This window comes from Eucalyptus grandis, chromosome 4, assembly GCF_016545825.1.
Source record: "Eucalyptus grandis isolate ANBG69807.140 chromosome 4, ASM1654582v1, whole genome shotgun sequence".
NCBI lineage: Eukaryota > Viridiplantae > Streptophyta > Magnoliopsida > Myrtales > Myrtaceae > Eucalyptus > Eucalyptus grandis.
Genome location: NC_052615.1, coordinates 38,460,859 through 38,479,744, shown reverse-complemented (window position 1 = coordinate 38,479,744; position 18,886 = coordinate 38,460,859). Strand labels below are relative to the sequence as shown.

Below are 18,886 nucleotides of genomic sequence, written 5' to 3'. Positions count from 1 at the left end.
CTTCTCAACGTCGACGAACAGATCGACGCTGGACGCAGAGATCGCAGAGAGAGATTATCCGGTTTGGTTTGCGTTCGCGCGGGAGCGCGAGAAGGAGACAGAATGCGAGAGCGATGAGGAGGGCCACGAGGAGGAGGGCCACGAGGAGGAGGGTTTGAATAAATAGAGCGGGGGACGACTTTCGAAGTGGGCATCCGACGGCTCTGATGTGTCCGTTCGTTAGCGGGCCCAACCTTCCACCAACGGCTCTCGTTCTTTTTACCGGTTGACCCTAAGCGGCTGCCTTCGTTGCGCTTGCGCCCCTTCCTTCGGTTACTACAGTAGTAATAATAATTACGAAACTATAAAGGGTTAATACCTGAAAAACCCCGAAATAATACACCTGTGACAAATTTACACCAAATTATTTTTTTTACCACAAAAAATCCAAAACTAGTATACTTTTGATAAATTTACCCCAAATAAGTACATTTATGACAAATTTACCATCTATTAGTTTTCATTAAATTTTACTATCAAATTATTAAGTTAAAGGACATGTGACAGTTGACTGATATACCAATTTGAGATTTTATGCTCCGTTTGTCACAATTTACAATTTTTGTGATTTTTTATGATATTAATCAAATTTAGCGGAGGGTATATTTGTCACAAATTTACTAGTTTTGGGTTTTTTGTAGTCGAATAAATTAGTTTTGGGTAAATTTTTCATAAATGTACAAATTTATAGTTTTTTTGGTTAGTTGGGATAAATTTGTCACGGGTCTATTAGTTTTGGGTTTTTCATGGTCAAAAAAATAATTTGAGGTAAATTTGTTACAAATGTATCAATTTAGGATTTTTCAGAATATTAACCCAATTATAAAAGACATATCACTTTGAAAGGTAATCAAATATCGTGAGTTCCTTCTAAACTTGTTCTATTTAATTCGATTGGATCATTGGATCATTCTTTTTAAGTGACTATTATATCATATGAAATCGAAGTAACTTTACTCTTTATAGTATATTACACTGCAAATAGTATAATTCAGTTTTCTCCATATAATATTCAACATGCACAGTAGAGTCAACTTTATGTGAAATTATAAATAGTGTTACTTTCTTATTCTCTTTGAATTTATTTTACTATTTATTACTTTTTTTATTCTCATTGAGTTAAATTTTTTAAAAATATATATATCTCTTAATTTTTTTTCCTTAAAATGTATTTTCTAACTCTCATAGGTCGATTTTGCAACTCATTGTCTAGAGATTTTCCTCCAAACTTTCACTTTTTCTTAAACTAATGTTAAATTTTCATTTGGAAAGAAAAGGCACATTTCGTTCAAAAGTATATTATATCAAATTAGATTAGGAATCCCATGTGCTATCGATTTTTTTTATATAAATATATTAAGTAAGTGTCGTACCTAGACAGATCCTTAATGGTACGTTTGGAAACATTTTTGTTTTTGGGAGCAATAATTCTATTTTATTCCTACTCCCTAGAATGGTTATAAAAAAAAAAAACACATTTGTTAACAAGTACAAAATTTATATTCTCAAAATAGAAAAAAAAAAAAAAAATAGGAATACATTTCGTACAACTCACAAGTTCTTTTTTTTTTTTTTTTTTGTAACATAGAATTTATTTTAATTTATTGATAATTTTTTTGAGATTTTTCCTTTTTTTCTTTTTATTTTTTTCCTCTCTTCTTCTTCCTCCTCTAGCTAGTAGCTAGGTGGCGGCAAACGGCGGTGGGTGCCTCGGCGACGATGAGTGGCAGCATGCAGTGGCGACGAATGAGCATCGGAGCTACCAACGGCAAAGGGGCGGCAACCGGCGGCAGGGGTAGGGGGCAACGAGCAATGGGGACGGTGTGTGACATCCCGAAATTTCGGAAAAAGAAATTATCGGATGAAAAATCGGAGATTAGAAGAAAAAGAAAAATGATAACAATACTATTGTTATTTTTCTTCTCTCTCTCCTCTTCTTCACCCTTCCCCCTCCTTGGCACGCAATTTCCTCCCCCTCTCTTTTCTTCTCTCTCTCCCACTTTCCACCCCCTCACTCACGCCAACCCTCTGCAGCAATTTCCCCTCAATTTCCCCTCCATTATTTTATTGTTTCTCTCTCATTTTTCCCCCTTCCTCCTCACGACAACCCCCACTCCCACGTCCCTCTTCTTCTTCTCTTTTTCTCTTTAGTTCTTTTCTGTTCCAAAACAGCACCGTGTGCTGCTGTTTTGTCCCAAACTAGCCACCATCTTGCACCATGGCTGTGAGCCATCACTGTCTGCAAGCCGCCATCCATCGCTAAAGAGCCGCACTACCCATCCACGAGCTGTCTGCCCACCGTCCTTGCCAAATCGGAAATCACCTCCGTTGAGACCCATTTTTGCCGAGCACTTCCGTGACATTTTGGACGTAACCGTGAGTAGCCCTCTCTACTGCCGTTGCGCTCATGTCGTCGGAATTTTCATCGGGTCTCCAATGGAAAGAACCCGGAGCTTGAAGCGGAAGGGTCAGGAGTATAGGTGACTCAGTAGTCCTTTATGAGATAGACATTCTGTATAAGTTTGAGGTGTTTATGAAAGTGTATTTGATTTGAAATTGGTTGTCCTACTTTTTTATCCCATGTTTGTGGTTGTCAGGGGATTAGTTAATTCGTTTCCGCATGTGCAATAAAATGAAAATGGTTGGCGACGAGTCTTGGGAATATCGCAAAATTCTATCGACCACCGAAGGATGTGCGCGCGCTCGAGGTTCGGAGCGTGACATGGTGGGGGTGAACGGGGGACAACAAGGGCAGCGGGCAATGAGGAAGAAGAAGAAAATAAAAAGGCAAAGAAAGAAAATAATTTATTTCTAAAAATTGTTCTTAGTAACAATAAACTGCTTTTTTTTACTTCTTATTTCTATTCAAAATCGATTCTCCGACCACTATACTATTCCGAGGAATAGTAAAATTAACTCATGTTACCAAACAGATTTGTACTCTTTTTTTAATTATCGGAACAAAGAAACAAAGAAATAGGAACGTTACATGTAGTGCCTAAAAGGCCTATAAGAAAACAGAGGGGGATGACCCTTTCTAGGGAAGGTGAACCCTTATAGGGGTGAGTATCGATCCAGGGTCAACCTTGGACCGACCCTAGACCGGCCCAACCCTATTGGTCCTGGTCCAGTTCCTAGGGAGATTGGGTCAATTCTTCGTCCTAGAATTCTTGGACCAACACTGTACAAGTTGATCCTTGATTCTGAGAGTTCCAAGTCAGTCTAACCTTGACTATATATATATATTACTTATAATTTTTTATATAGAAAAAACCTTAAAATAAACAGCGTCAACAATATTAAATAGTTCTTTAGTGAGGAGTTCAAGTAATTTTATGTTGTTCTTTAATAAATTAAAATTTTAATTTCTTTTACGACATTAATAGTCATAATTTACGAAAGAGGAAAATGTTTTTGTGAGGAGTCCTTACGACACTCACGATATCAAAAAAAAAGCATAAACAACTCCTTATGGCATCATCCTCTAGTATTCGTTCTTTTTTGTCTTATTTGTCTTCTTAATCTTCAATTTGCCAAAATCGAAAGAAATAACTTCTCCGCTCACCACTTGACACTCGCCCCGCTTGCTTTGGGTCACTCATGCCGCTCGTCGCTCGATGCTCGCTTGGCTTGTTGCTTCCCGCTCGACATTCGATACTCATTTTATTCGATGCTCACCCCACTTGACTCTTACCGCTTGCCTTTCTTAACTGACCTCACTCATCATCGAATCCATTGGGTTAGTATGGTCCTTGGTTGCCCTTTTAAGGAGTACAAAAAATGAAAAAATAATAATTATTGATTAGTCTTAGGTTGATCCTGAAAATCGAACCCATTGGCTTAGTTCAGTCTTCAATCGCTTTTTTAAGGAGTACAAAAAATGAAATAAAAAATTATTAGTTGATCTTGGTTGACCTTGAAATCAGACCGAACCCATTGGGTCAATTCGGTCCTCAATCGCTTTTTTAAGGAGTACAAAAAATGAAATAAAAAATTATTAATTGGTATCGGGTTGACCCTGGAACCGAACCGAACCAATTGAGTCGGTCCGGTCCTTGGTCCCAAGCTCAATAGGATCCATCTTTGGTCCAAAAATTTGAGGACTAGCACTGTGCGGGTTGGTTCTAGGGTTACGGGGCGGACAGGCCCAACCCGGACCATGCTCACCCCTAAACCCTTATGCTCCTATTCCTAAAGGATGGGGCCACATCCTATTGTGGGTGTGGTCAACTGATGGTGCTGGCCCTTACCTTAGGCTGTCCCCTGACGTAAAATTAAAGGGATAAAGGCAGTTCCCACGCCTCAATAAATATAGTGGTAGGGTTAACACTTATAAGACTTGGATTTGAACAGGTTGTTAAAAGACTCAAGGGATAAGAGACGGATGGGAGATTCACTTTGGGGTAGGAGGCATCGCAATGTCGCTCCTCATATTCCCATTGGAGAAGGAAGAAAAAATCTTCTCCGTAATTGGGGGGTGAGGTGTAAGGGCCATTACGCGTTAAAAAGGATTGGCATCCAAGCTAGGCACTAGGTTACTAGACTTATGCTCGTGAAACCTCATCGGAGTTTTCAACTTCTACTAGACTTTGCACAATATCTTGAACTGACGTGCCAACTACTACCCCCGGTTCAAGATATTGTGCGGATATTAAATGGAAAAACCAATTTCAAATGCTAAAAATTACAGATACAAATAACCGTAATTTAACATTATATGTTTTTCCTTTTATATTAAATCGGTTGGATTTGGGCTGCAAAAAAATTTCAAGCAAGTAACTCCAGCCATAACGTCAAAGTGAGGTATCCTTGCTATCAAAACAACATGCCTATCTACGGCAGCTTTAAAATACTTCATCGATAAATTCAAAAGAGTCGCCATCAATTTTTTTTAGCTTTTCTAGATTATACAACGTATTTGTTGTTTTTTAAAAGGTTAATCCCACAAAAAATATTAAACTAATACACTCATAACAAATTTATCATAAATTAATTTTTTAATCATTAAAATTCCAAACCGATACATCTTTAACAAATTTACCTCAAATCAGTACATCAATGATAAATTTATTCTTTGTTAGTTTCTATTAAATTTTAAGGACAAATTATTAAGTTGGATGACATGTGACAAAGGATCGGTGTAACAGTTGACTGGTATAACAGTTGATTGGTATACTAATTTAAAATTTTACTCTCCGTTTGTAAATCCAATTTAACGGATGGTTTATTTATTACAAATGTACTAGTTTAACATTTTTAGAGATCGAAAAAATTGATTTGAGATAAATTTATCGTAAGTGTATTAGTTTATAGTTTTTTGTAGTCATTTTGGATAAATTTATCACAAGTATACTAGTTTGGCATTTTTATGGTCAAAAAACTAGTTTTTAGTAAATTTATTATAAGTGTACAAGTTTAAGGTTTTTTTTGTGGTATTAATCATTTTTTAAATAATTAATTATCGATTTTTAGCTTTACTTTGCGTATTATGTATGATTAAAATACAATCTACCTAAGTTTATACTAGATACCTTGTCTTTTATGAACGAATCAGATTTTACAGTTGCTCGATATTTAATTAATGAGGTAAAATAAATATTTAAAAACACTATAAGTAATGTATAATTTAATAATTTTATGAAAAATGCATCATATGTGGTTTACTATTACCAAAAAAAAAAAAAAAAACTCTCATATTGATACTCATATTACAAATTTACTCAAAATTAATTTTTTGACTACAAAAATCTTAAACTAGTATATTTGTAATAAATTTACTTATGTTAGTTTTCGTTAAATTTTATTGTTAAATTATTAAGTTGAATAACACGTGGCAGTTGGTGAATGTACTATTTTAGGGTTTTACGCTCTATTTGTCACATGTAGGGGTAAGCATGGTTCCAACCTTGAGAACCAAACCGATGAGTTCTAAATTCCAATTTATACAGGGCAGGTTCTAAATTCCAAATATTGCAGAACCTATTTTGATAATAAGTTATAGATTCTAGGTTGATGGAATTTGAAACCTATAACTTGGAACTTATAACCTAAAACCTAAAATAAGTCTTTTTTGTTTTTCTTAGTCTATGTCTTCATGCAATCTTGTAATATTCCATAGCATTTGATGATGAATGTATAATTTAAAACATTCTTCTTCTTCTTTTTTTAACTAAGATTTTTACTTTGTTGATATTTTATATTTTTCATATTGTTTAAATATAAGTTATGATCAGTAAATTATAATAGCAAGTGGTGATTATTAAATAGATAATTTATTGCAACCGTTCAATTGATAATAAAAATAAAAGCAGAGTAGAACTTTGGAAACGACCTCAAAACCTCTAATAAGGTCCAGATTCCAAAGTATATAGAGTATGTTTCAAGTTCCAAAATATGATTAACTTACTCCAATTGGTAGATTTTATATTCTAAATAAAACCTATACAAAACCTAAAACCACTCACCCTTAATTCGATATGTATCAATTTTGTGGTAATTATTATATTAATTTAATTTAACGGAAATCAACTGGCACCTTCTCTACTATTGCCTCCCTTAGCGCCTCCGTGATGGAGGAGTCGCTTTCTTTGGTGATGAAATTCGGCTGCACAACTTAAACGAAGTGCTTTCTCCTTGCTCACGAGAAGGGTTGAGAGCCCATCATGCTCCGAGGTCCAGATACGTGATCGGAAAGGTTTGAACCTCACATACAGGAGGAGCTCATAGGAGATGGGAATTTTCAAGATTTTCAGACGCAAAAAATTCTCAATTCCCGTTTTCTTCTTCGGGTGTTTTTCTTTTGCATCGGCACCCTTCCTCTTATTCTTTGTATCTCTGGTTTAAGCTTTTCATATTATACTTACCTTTACTATAAAAAAAAAAAATTATCAATTCCATTTTAGATTGTAGATTTTCAAAAGTTTGAATTTTTTTTTTCAAACATCTCAAATTATATCTTAGATTGCACATTTAACGTGATATCTTCACAATCCACCAATATTTGGAAGATTTTAAGTTTCCTTTATCTAATCTTATCTCAATTCAAATTCAGATTACTTTAGGACGCGAATGATAACCATTTTGACCAGAAATAGATTTCTGGAAGAGAAATATATATTTTTTTATTTTTATTTCTAGATGAGTTTCTAAGCAAAATACTCATTTGATAACAATACAAAATTTCTACTCTAAAAATAGAAATTCGTTTGATAACGACACGAAATTTCTTTCTTTTGAACTATGGTGACTGGTGGTTGACGATCGACGGATGGTGGCGGCCGGTGGATGGTGGATGGTGGCGAACGGCGGTGGCAGCCGGCGGACGGTGGATGGTGGCGGCGGATGGCGGATAGCGACGACGAATGGATGACCGGTTCATAGCAAGGATGAGCGATAAGAAGAATTTTTATTTCTTATTTCTGTTCCATAATTAGAAAAGTAGAAAATTTTTACTTCTAATTTCTATTCCAAATCTATTTCAAATAAAAATCTATTTCGAAATAAAAAAAGAAATAATTTTATCAAACGGATTTCTATTTTAGAAACAAGTTTAGTTTGGAATAAAAAAAATTGTTTATGGAACATAAATTTTAGTTTGTCATGCACCCCCTAACTTTAATTTTTTTTTTTTGGTAATCTAGGAACCCCGTACAGCCGGTGAATAAACCTGGGATAGGTAAGCAGAAGAACCCACCACCCCGACGTCCCATTTAAGACCCCAAGCGAGCGTGAGGGGATTTGAACTTCTCCTCTTCGTGAGGGGGAGAGATCAAACCATCGTGGCCACCTACCAAGGTGGTGGTAAACTTTAAAATTTTTTGTGATATAAATTCTATATATTTTAAATCAAGCCGGCGATAGACGCGATAGTTAGAGCTTTCTCCTCCATAGAGAAGTGAGGGGTTCAAACCTTGCGTCCCCATTGCGTGACTCACCTGCGGCTGGATTTGTGGTAATGGCCCAATTTGCTCCGAGTTTACTCCGCTGGATACCGACTCTACGGGGTTTCATGATCATGAAAAAAAAAAAAATTCTATATATTTTAAACTATCATACTTTAATAGACAGTGCGCCTGCTAGGTACCCGCTCCGACGATGTCTGACTTCTGGTTCGGATCCTCCGGCGCCACCGCGTCCAGCCCTAGTTACTTCCCCGCTCCCTTCGGCGTCGCTCCCTCCTCTTCCTCTTCGTCGACGTCGTCGGTGTCCTCTGCTCCTACATCCTCCTTCGGATGCGGCCTCGCGGGGGCCGTGCCGGTGGGGACACCCTTCGGTGCGCCGCGGTTGGCCGGCGACGATGACTCGTGGCTATTAGGAAGGTTTAAGCGCGGCGGAAGCCCCGGTCCGTCGCCGTTCGGGTCCAGTTCTCCTTCGCGATCCTTTGGCTCGTCGGCGAGCTCTGCTGCTTCTCCGTTCGATACGCCTGCGCCTTCTTCCGGTGCGCGCTCAGGTTGGGGCTCGTTTGGGACGCCTCAATCCGCGGCGAGTTCTGGATCGTCCTTGTTTGGAGCGGCCACTGCCGATGCGCCGCCGTTCGGGGTGGCTTCGAGGGTAAGCTCGCCACTGTTCGGTGCGGCTCCAACGTCGTCGTCGACTTGGACCGCAACTGCTGCTCCGTCTCTGTTTGGGACGCCGTCTTCCGCCGCCGCCGACGCCTCTGGAGCGTCCTCATTTGGAGGGACTGCTTCAGCCACTAGCTCTGGAGCGTCCTCCCCTTCGCCGCCGCCGCCGCCGCCTCCAACCCCCGCTCCTCCCCCGCTCCCGCTCCCTGCGGCTTCGCTCCCCACTTTTCCGCTTCGTCGGCGTCCTCTGCTCCTTCATTCTCATCCGGCTCCACACCGGCGGCTTCGGCGCCGACGCTCTTCGGCACGCCCTCGTCGGCCGCGTCCGGAGGATCGTCGCCCTCCGGAATGGTCCAGCCTGCCGCGAGCCCGTCGCCGGTCGGGCCGAGTTCCCCTTCGCTATTGTTCGGCTCGTCGGGGAGCTCCGCTTCTTCTCTGTTCGGTACGCCTTCGCCTTCTTCCAGTGCGAGCTCGGGTTCGTCCGTGTTTGGAGCGGCCACTTTCGGTGCGCCTCTTTTCGCAACGTCTTCGAGCGCAAGCTCGCCACTGGTCGGTGCGGCTCCAACGTCGTCATCGACGTCGACTACAGCCGTCGCTCCGCCTCTGTTTGGAACGCCGTCTTCCTCTGCCGCCGCCTCTGGAGCCTCCTCATTTGGAGGAACTGCTTCAGCCGCTAGTTCTGGTGCGCCATTGTTTGGGACAGGTCTGTCCCTGTTCGGCACAACCGCCACCTCCGCGAGTGCATCGACTCCATCTGCAGGTGGTTCCGCTTCGGCGTACTCTTCGACGACATTGCCTTCATTTGCCGAAGGTGCCTCGTCGGCGGCTGCGAGTTTGACGGCGTCAGCAGTCAGTGCAGGATCTTCGACGCCTGCTAGTTCCTTCACGGAATTTGGAGTGACCGCAACACCTGCTTCTTCAGCGACTGCTAGTTCGGTCCCAAGCTTTTCGCGGTCTACCAAAACTTCAACACCAGCTTCATCTCAAGCACCTTCTGCCACCACCGTCTCTGCTTTTAGTGAGTTTCTACTGACACTTTGCGTTTGAACTAGCATGATGAAGAAGTTGGAATGCCCTCGTAACAACATAAGAAGTGCCAATTGTAGGTTTGCTCTGCATCATGACGCATGCTTATTCTACATGTGCATATTCCTTCTAGTTTCAAGGGCGTTGCCTTGTTGTCTGTTTTGGTTAGTACGATGAGATATCAATTTGTGGATCCTGATTCCTCTCACCATTTTCTTTAGCTCCACATGTGAAGCAGTAGGTTAAGAAGTCCTGAATAAGAAGTAAATGGATCTTCTAATCACAATATCCTGTCTTCCCTTGGGGACACTCTCATTAGCATTGTTCGTTGTCCAGTTGTCACCTGTATACTTTCGACACATACCTGAGCATCCTTGTGCACAGTGCTTCTGGAGTGCTTCCAGTGAAGAAAGAGTTTCCATTTTTCATTTTACTACTTTTCTGGTTCTGTGGGTTTTTGGGGTTGGGGGATTTGCTATATGCGCTGCAATATTGGTGAACACAAGGTGGGCAACATAAGAGAGATTTTTTTCCCTTTGCTTTGTATCGACACACAATCTTTTTCTTGCACATACATTTATTCTGTCATTCTCTAGTTCTTCATACAGGAGTCTTGACTGTACAGTTACCTATTACAATAAGTTCTATGAAAATATTACTGTATGGAGAAATGTTCATGCCAAGACGTGACTTGCTGCTGCAATCACGAATAGAGTCTGACCCTTTCATTTCTTTACACTAAGAATTATAAAAAATTAATTGTTGAATCCTTTTTAACGTTTCTGCATAAGCTTGGTAAAAAGAAGAAATGCTCTTCATGGTATTATCTGGAAGTTATCCCCTTTTCCGCTTCAAAATATATTATTCCGGTGCACATGCTACGTTAATGAATTAATGTACCAAAAAAAATCATTATGCAGGGAGTTTGCACCTTCTGCATTATCTCATCGCAGCTCTTCCCTTTTTTTATGACATTGACTTCCCTGTGCTGCTTGTCCTGGGCACTTGGATCCTTGGATTGTCTTCATAATATAGGCATTCTTGACTTGCTGAGTAGTTCGCATCTTCTTATCATCTCTTAGCACATAAATATGGTATGACACGGTATTATGTTTAATTCATGTAGAAACTAACACAGGAAGCTGATATGTTGTTGTGCATTTCTGGTTTTATGCTTAAGGAATGGGATGTTGTGCTGAATAATTTTTGACAACCTCTTTTTAAGGTGCCCCTGCTACAACTTCTGCAGGAACAACAGCTTCTAGTGCCAGTACAACTGCAGCTCCTACATCATCTCTTGGCGTAGCTTCTAGTAATGGGTCTGTATTCGCTGTCTTGATAGCTAACTAATGTACTTTTTACTTCATAACATGGCATGACACTTTCTTGTTCCATATCTATGGATATCTAGTGCCTAGTTTTTGGACTATTCATTTAAGGATTAACTCCTTTCTTTGTTTGTTTCTAAAGAATTCTCATTCATGTAAGTTTGCTTTATCTACTAGCTTTGCTTTATCTAACTATTTCATCTAGAATATTTTTGAAGAACCTGCTTTTTTTTTCTTTTTTTTTTAATACAGGAAGGATTTCATAAACACTTTCCTATCTTCTCCCTACCATTTGTTTGTTTGTTTGTTTTTTTTTTTTTTTGAGATTAATATATTCTGTTTGAGATCATTAGCATCATTTTTGTGTTACTGAATTTCATTTCCTTTTGTTCAATGATGAACATATAATGTCACTCCGAGAGCATGTGTTGTTGGCGTCAGAATTTTTCAGCTTATTTCATTTTTCTTATGCACTTACTTTAGAACAACATCAAGCACCAGCTCTGCAGCTGCTAGACCTTCAGAGATTGTGTCCATGGCCACGCCGACATCGACAACTACCACACCTTTGCAGGAATCAAACATAGGCGCAGATGATCAATCAAGTGTGCCAACACCAGAACCAGCTGAAGAATCAACTACTGATCTTTCAGACGTCGAGCCAGCTGATCTAGATGCAGTCGACGAAATCCTGGGAGTAATAGAACCAAGATATGGAGAGTCCCTCCCTTCTAGTTCTGACCCTTCTGACTCATTGACGCCCGTCGCTTTCGGTGATGTTAGGGCTAAATGGGAGGAGTTATACCAACTGACAAAAGGAGGGTACTCCCAGATTGCTTCTAACTCAGCCCTCGAATGCAGAATAAAACATCTGCTTGCTGAGTTGAGTTCTGGCGAAGACTGCTTCACCAAGACTCCTGAATTTCGGCATGAGTGCGAAGAGTTTGCCAAACATTTTGCATGTGGCACTGAAGTCTATAGACTGAACTGTGACAAGATTGAGTCGTCGATAGCTGCTGAAGAAGGTTTCGACAAACTGGAAGACCGACTGACTGCAGGAAAGCAAACTCTGAAAGAACATCGCAGTTCTTATCAGGCTGCCGTGGACAGAAAGGCTGAGCTTACAGAGGAGAAAGAAAGACTGGAAGCGGTTCTTGCTGAAGTTCAACGCCAGATAGAATCGACCCAACTTGAAGTTCAGCGTGAAGGGAGGTCTATGAAGCAACAGCTTCGGGATGTCGTCACAACCATGCAGGAATATGATCGACAACAAACGGAAGTCGACAGGCATTTATCCATCAGAAGAGTATGTGTTGCTAATAACAAGACATTGGATGAAGACCTTTCGGATTTCAGGAGAAGTGTGAAGAAGTTGATTGATGATCCGGAATACATAGTAATCTAGCTAGCTCTCTTTACATCTCGACTGTCTGTTTGAAGAAGCTGTATGTTTCATTTCTCCTATATCTCTTGCATCTGTCACATAGTTGGATAAGAAACTTTTTAGGTACTTGCCATTAATCGGTTGTGGTAATATTTCACCATCCAAGTCCATCAATCGATAGGCATTGCCACTTAGCACATTTAGCACCGACTATGGGCCTTTCTGAAGTTGGCGAATGCTTATCGAATTAATCGCTTTTGCAATTAACACGCAAAAAAGTCTACATACCAAATCACCAATGGCAATAGTTTAATTTTAAAGGACTAAAGTATACCCCGAGTGCCAAAACTTGATACAGAGGGATATTTAAAGTGTCAAAAGATTCGAAAGGTACACTTAAGTGCTAAAATTTGAGCAAAATTGATCAGTTAAGTGCCAATCTGGTTAAATTGCTGACGTGACAATTTTCTGGCGAGATGAGTGTAAAACGGCGCCATTTTGCACGCTGATGTGGCTAGAAAATGCAAAAACGTCGTCGTTTTGACTATGATGTAGAAAATAATTAATATAAAAATTAATTAAATTAAATTTAAGACTAAATTTATTTAAAATATTTTTTTTTTTTTTTTAAAAAGGGGATTGAAGGGAGGCAGCTGAGGGTTGAGCCCTCATCGGGAAGGGCCGGCGACGGAGGGGGAGGGTCTGTCGGGGTCATTGGCCCTTGGTCGACCGGCGGCGAGGGTTGCGACCCTCGCCCAAATTGTTGGCCCCTGGTTGACTTGTGACGAGGGCTTGCGAGCCCTCATCGGATCTGGGGCAAGGGTCGGCGGCCCTTGCCCGGGCAGGCCAAGGGTCATTGCTTGTTGAGGGGTCGCCCCAGCGGGCGGCGGCCCTTGGCTCGACCAGGTGAGGGCCGCCGACCCTCGCCGTCAATCGGCCAGGGGCCGGCGACTCCGGCCGACCCTCCCCCTGTTAAAGGATCAAGATCCTTATCTTACTCTACTACATCTAAAGTCAGCTGATGATCAACAATGGAAGACACGGATCGCCAGAAGACTGACATGAGTTGATGCAGAAGGCACGGATAGCCAGACTAATCAACGGTGAAGATTATATAATGTAGAAGACATGGATCGCCAAGCTTGATTTGTTAACAAGTTGCTATTCTGTTGTAAATAGCTGTAAAAAGTCTGTTAGTTCGTTTTTTCTGTTATTGGATTTCTAGCTTCTCTTCGTATGATATATATAGAAAGAATTAAGCTCGTCTAGAGATAAGAACAGATAACCAGAACAGAGGAGAGAGGAAGAACAGAGGATTTGTATTGCTTTGTTGCTTTCGATACTTGGAACAAATATGAGATTTTGATACAAAGATATAAAGAGAGAACATTTCTTGTACAGATCCTTCTCCTGCTAAGTTCATTCTCCATCATCATCATCCGATTTCATTCTTCATCATCTGCATCCTCGATTTCTCACCCCCTCCGTCGCCAACCCTTCCTGGCAGTAGCGGGGAGGCGATGGCGTGAGGGCTTAGCCCTCAGCCCGCCTCCCTTCGCCCCCAAATTTTATTTTAAGTTTTTTATTTTTTAAAATATTTAAAATAAATTTAATTTTTAATTTAATTTTTACATTAATTATTTGCCACATCGTAGACAAGACGATGTCGTTTTTGCATTTTCTAGCCACGTCGGCATGCAAAACGACGCCGTTTTGCACTCACCTTGCCGGAAAATTGTTACGTTAGCAATTTAGTCGAATTGGCACTTAAATGATCCATTTTACTCTGATTTTGGTACTTAATTGTATTTTTCAAAACTTTTGGCACTTAAGTGTCCCTCGTACCAAGTTTTGGTGTTTGGGCTGTACTTTAGTCAATTTTAACGTATTTGTTGTTGTAAGCCTAGGCGACTCCTTTCTTTTGCATGACAGTATGCTTTAGTGCCGATGCTCAAATTCCATCCAAACCATCTAGATTCACATGCATGACATATTTTAATGTTTGTCTTTTGAGTTTTTTGTCCCTTCATTGACTCTGATCTTTTAATATTCAATGAGCGACTGTTTCCAATTTTCTTTATATTTGGCCAAATAAGTACCTACCACCATAGTTCGAATTTCATTTGATGATGGTACTTTTATTTCTGTTATTATTATTTTGGCTAATCCTTGTAATATTTTGTATTCATATGCAATTTGAGTTAATTCAGTGGCTTCCGGATTTTCATATCTTCCGATATGGATTCAACCATAGCTGGGACCAATAGCTCTGCGCGGGGCCAATATAATTTAACCAATTATCAATTCATTTGACAAAATTTGGTTAGTTGGTCAATTAAAATTTGAAAAAGTTGATGATTTAGGCTTGACACAACAAACATAAAACTCACTTTCAATTTGTTTTATTAACACAATCGGGAGGTGGTATTGAAAATTTCACGCGAAACTAAAAAGTTCTAACTATCCAAAAAAATCGAAGTGTAGCACTTGAGGTACTTTCTTTTAGTAGCACGCTAGTATAATCTGTAATTCTCCTATGTCAAAATGTTGTAAGATCAATATCATCATAATCATACTCTTATAGGTGATATTTCATTCCAATAATACAATCTAAAATTGGAGGCGCAAAGGAGGAATTTGAATTTGAATTTGAATTTGGATTGAGAATTTTAGGCTGCGCATGGAAACAATTCTGTTTCTTTTTGTTCCTGAAATAGAAACAAAAAAAAGTGTTTCTGTTCAGGGAACAATTTTTGAACAAAAGAACGCGTTTGGTAACGTTTGGTCCGGGAATAAAAAATGAATAGAAACACGTTTGGTAAATTTTATTCTTTTTTTGTTTCTTTTAATTTTTTAAACATTTTTATTTTATTATTTATTTTTTCCTTTCTTTTTATTTTTCTTTTTTCGGCCGGTCACCGGCCTCCGGCGACTCGCCGACGGGGCGGGCCTCGCCCGGCCACGGCGAGGCTCACCGGCCCTCGGCGAGGCTCGGCCTCGCTGGATCTGGGCGAGCCCGAGCTCCCCCAGCCAAGGCGAGGCGAGGCGTCGCCGGCATGGGCGAGGCCGAGCCTCGCCTTGGCCGGGCGAGCTCGGGCTCGCTCGAGCTCGCCCGGATCCGGCGAGGCCGAGCCTTGCCGGGGCCGACGACGCTCGGCCTCGCCGGATCTGGGTGAGCCCGAGCTCGCCCGGCCAAGGCGAGGCTCGGCCTCGCCCGCGCCGGCGACGCCGAGCCTCGACGGCCGGTCGCCGGCCATGGCCGAGGCCGGCGACCGGCGAAAGAAAAAAAGAAGAAAAAAAGAAGAAAAGAAGAAGAGAAGAAGAAGAGAGAGAAGAGAAATGTTTCTTCAAGAAATGTTTCGGAGCAAGAAACAACAAATTGTTGTTTCTTTTTTGTTCTTATTTCGTTCCGAAACAAAAAAACAAAAAAGAACAAAAACGCAACCAAACGCGTTTCTGTTCTTTTAGTCCGGGAACACTTTCCGTACAGAAGTGTTCCGGAAACGTTTCTAAGAAACGTTTCCATGCACGCCCTTAGTTTCTTTGAGCTCCATTACATTGGTACGAAACATTCATAAATTATCACCAAACGGCAAGCAGCCCTCCTTAGCAAAATCCCAACTTATAATAGAACTTTGTTAGTCTCATTATAAAATGAAAACATAGCCAGATGAATGGAGAATGACTTATGTCTAAAATATACATGTCGAAATCTAGAAAAAAAATTCTCGAATAAATAGCATTCCAAGAATGGCCATGATTTTCTTTTACATGTACAAGTGTCTCATGCCAGATCCTTCATAAATTCTTCAATAGGAGGAAATTATTTAATTGCTAACGGCACGCACTCGTATTAACGATGCTCGCAAGAAATGGGTAAGTATCATTTATCTTTAAAAAGGGAAACATTTCAAATTTGATTGGAGAAGGTAAAAATTTCCTAATATAAACACAAGCCCGTTTCCCATTTACAATTTAATCCCACGTGGAACTTTGTAAATATTTCCTATTTTAAATAACGTAAACGTTTCCTATTTTAACTCCATCTTGTAGCTACTTAGGACGCATTTGGTAACGATTCTATTCTCGGTAACAGATTCTGATAAAAAATTATTCTTTTTTATTATGTTTCCGGAAACAATTTCTAAGCATTTTAAGTCATTTGGTAATTGTTCAAAATTTCAGATTTTGGAATAGAGTTGTGTTTGGTACTTTGCTCATTGATTATATTCCAAATCAATTTCTTTTAATTTTTAAATAATTTTTTTTTACTTTTTACTTATTTTTTCTTTTCTTTTTTCCCCTTTTCTCTTATTCTTCTTCTTTTTCAAGTGGCCAGTCGCCGAGGCCAACCCTCATTGGCCGACCCTTGCCGATGGCTAGGTCGGCCTCGGCGGGGTTGGGCGAGGCCTACCTGGCCACCGGCGAGGCTGGGCGTGCCTCTTCGGACCTCACCCTAGCCCGGTGAGCTCACCGGACCGGTGGCGACAGCAGTGGACGGCGGTGGACAACAATTGCGAGATGGCGGTTGATGAAGAAGAAGAAAAGAGAAGAAGAAGAAGAGTTGATTTTGATTCTTAGATGTGTTCCCGGAACAAGAATCAATTTTTTTTTTTTATTATGTTCCAAATCTACTTCTGAGAACAAAAAAATAGAAATTTATTCTAGGGAACAAAAATTTAATCAAACGCGATTCTATTCCAAAACTACTATTGGGAACAAAAATCAAAATCAGGTACTGTTTGAATGGTTACCAAACAACCCCTTAACGCACACGTCCTCAATTCTAAACCCAACATAATAACAGTTTCTAGTTTTCTCACTTGCGATACTCTCTGCTCTCTCAGTTTTTTTAATCGCCACTCGACAGTCCTGTCTTCCTCATTTCTCACGTTTCAGAACCCGTCAAGATGCATTCTCTTCACAAGATCACCTCCTACGGCCAGCAAATTTACGCTTGCATCACCTACGACCCCTCCATCGTCACACGTTGGATCAACGACGTGGAGCGAGCCTACCTGCCTTGGCTGAATCGGCTTGTCGTTGGCCTCGACATTGAGTGGCGCCCGAACCTCGAGCCAGGCGTCATCCACCCTGTGGCTACACTGCAACTGTGCGTCGGCCACAGTCGCCTCATCTTTCAAATCCTCCACGCCGAGTACATCCCTGGGTCTCTCCATGCATTTCTCACGAATCCCAACTACACAGTGTCCATGCATTTCTCACGAATCCCAACTATACATTCGTCGGTGTCGGCATCGAGGATGTCGCAACAAAGCTGAGCGACGACTATGGGCTTGCTGTGTTGCGCATGGTTGATCTCCGTATGCTGGCGGTGGGGAGGTGGCGGAACCCGTCATTGGGTTACATGGGGCTGAAGAAATTAGTCAAAGTTATACTCCGCAAAGATCCCGAGAAGCCCAGAGAGATCACGCTGAGCCAGTGGGGAGAGCTTGCGTCGGTGGGTGTGTGAGGCCTCATTGCGTGATGGTGCCTAATCCTGTTGGCCCTATTTTGCTTCGCCAGTTTCCCTCATGAAGTTTGTAAACTTAAATGTATGTAATTGCCTTTTATAAATAGAGTTTTTTTGTTGTTGGCATTTACACGAGTCGATCTTTTAGCATATGCCGGTGAATTGTGCAGTGCATGCACAGTCAAATATTATTCATACAATGCTCATCAAACCCGGAAAATACATGAGATTTTGAAAACAACAATATAAATCAAGTAAAGTAGACCTGTTCTTTAATTAATTTTCAGTACCCATAAACAATATTGGCCTCACAATATTATTAAAAATCTGTAAAATAAAAATTAAGTTGAAAATACTGTAAGGAATCAAATTTTTATGGTGTGATATTCGTAAGAGATATAATATATGGTGTGAGATTTGTAAGAGATATAATAATAAAAGGTTGGAATATGCAAGATATAAACAAATATGGAGGATTAATATTTTGAATTTCTCATATGCCACAGTTACTTATAATTCGTTCAAATGTTGCGATCCCATTTACGGTGCAAAGTTTCAAGTGGAAGATAACTTTGCAAGGGCTAGGATAGTATAAAATATAACGAGTTACTTAACAAAATTAGTTCAGTCGGCCTATTGAAATTTGAAAAATTTAGTGATTGAGGCTTGATATAACAACCGTAAAATCACTTTCGCTTGCGGTTTCAACACAAACCGAAGTAGTATCGAATATTTAATGAAAAATTATCAGTTTCCTAAAACAATCAAAAAGTAGCACTGGAGGCACTCTCTTTTAATAGCCTACTAGAATTACTCTATAGGGGGGATACATTTTCAAAGATGAATAAATAGATCATCGTGATAAAAACCAAAATAATATATCGATTGCAAAGGTTAGAACGTATTCGAATTAAGTGCCTTTCTGGGCAAAAATTGTGAGAGTGACAATGAAAGTGAAAATTGAAAGTTTTGTTTCGATAAAGTAATGCTTCTCGTTTCTCTAGCTTATCCACTGAGTTTAATCGAAACAAAGTGAAAGATTTTCTGACAAATGTTATAATGTGTTTGCATGTAC

General features: G+C 40.2%; 2 protein-coding genes across 2 annotated transcripts; both read left to right on the top strand.

Moving 5' to 3' along the window:
* Positions 1-8,133: 8,133 nt before the first annotated feature.
* LOC104442297 (nuclear pore complex protein NUP62-like) lies at positions 8,134-12,537 on the top strand. Its single transcript, XM_039310958.1, has 4 exons — positions 8,134-8,589; positions 8,736-9,618; positions 10,852-10,945; positions 11,438-12,537. The coding sequence occupies exons 1-4, from the start codon at positions 8,134-8,136 to the stop codon at positions 12,357-12,359; spliced, it is 2,355 nt and encodes a 784-aa protein (XP_039166892.1). The 3' UTR covers positions 12,360-12,537.
* Positions 12,538-17,248: 4,711 nt separating this feature from the next.
* Positions 17,249-17,811, top strand: LOC104443276 (Werner Syndrome-like exonuclease). Its single transcript, XM_010056606.1, has 2 exons — positions 17,249-17,451; positions 17,547-17,811. Exons 1-2 carry the CDS (start codon positions 17,249-17,251, stop codon positions 17,809-17,811), a joined length of 468 nt encoding a protein of 155 aa, XP_010054908.1.
* The last annotated feature ends 1,075 nt before the right edge of the window (positions 17,812-18,886 follow it).

What these genes read in the sequence shown, in the direction of transcription:
- LOC104443276 (XM_010056606.1), top strand. Translation starts at nt 17,249, where the DNA reads ATGCATTCTCTTCACAAGATCACCTCCTACGGCCAGCAAATTTACGCT. An exon ending in CCTGTGGCTACACTGCAACT is followed by an intron (nt 17,452 to 17,546) that starts GTGCGTCGGCCA and finishes CCAACTACACAG; the next exon opens with TGTCCATGCATTTCTCACGA.
- LOC104442297 (XM_039310958.1), top strand. Translation starts at nt 8,134, where the DNA reads ATGTCTGACTTCTGGTTCGGATCCTCCGGCGCCACCGCGTCCAGCCCT. An exon ending in CGTTCGGGGTGGCTTCGAGG is followed by an intron (nt 8,590 to 8,735) that starts GTAAGCTCGCCA and finishes TTCAGCCACTAG; the next exon opens with CTCTGGAGCGTCCTCCCCTT. An exon ending in CACCACCGTCTCTGCTTTTA is followed by an intron (nt 9,619 to 10,851) that starts GTGAGTTTCTAC and finishes CCTCTTTTTAAG; the next exon opens with GTGCCCCTGCTACAACTTCT.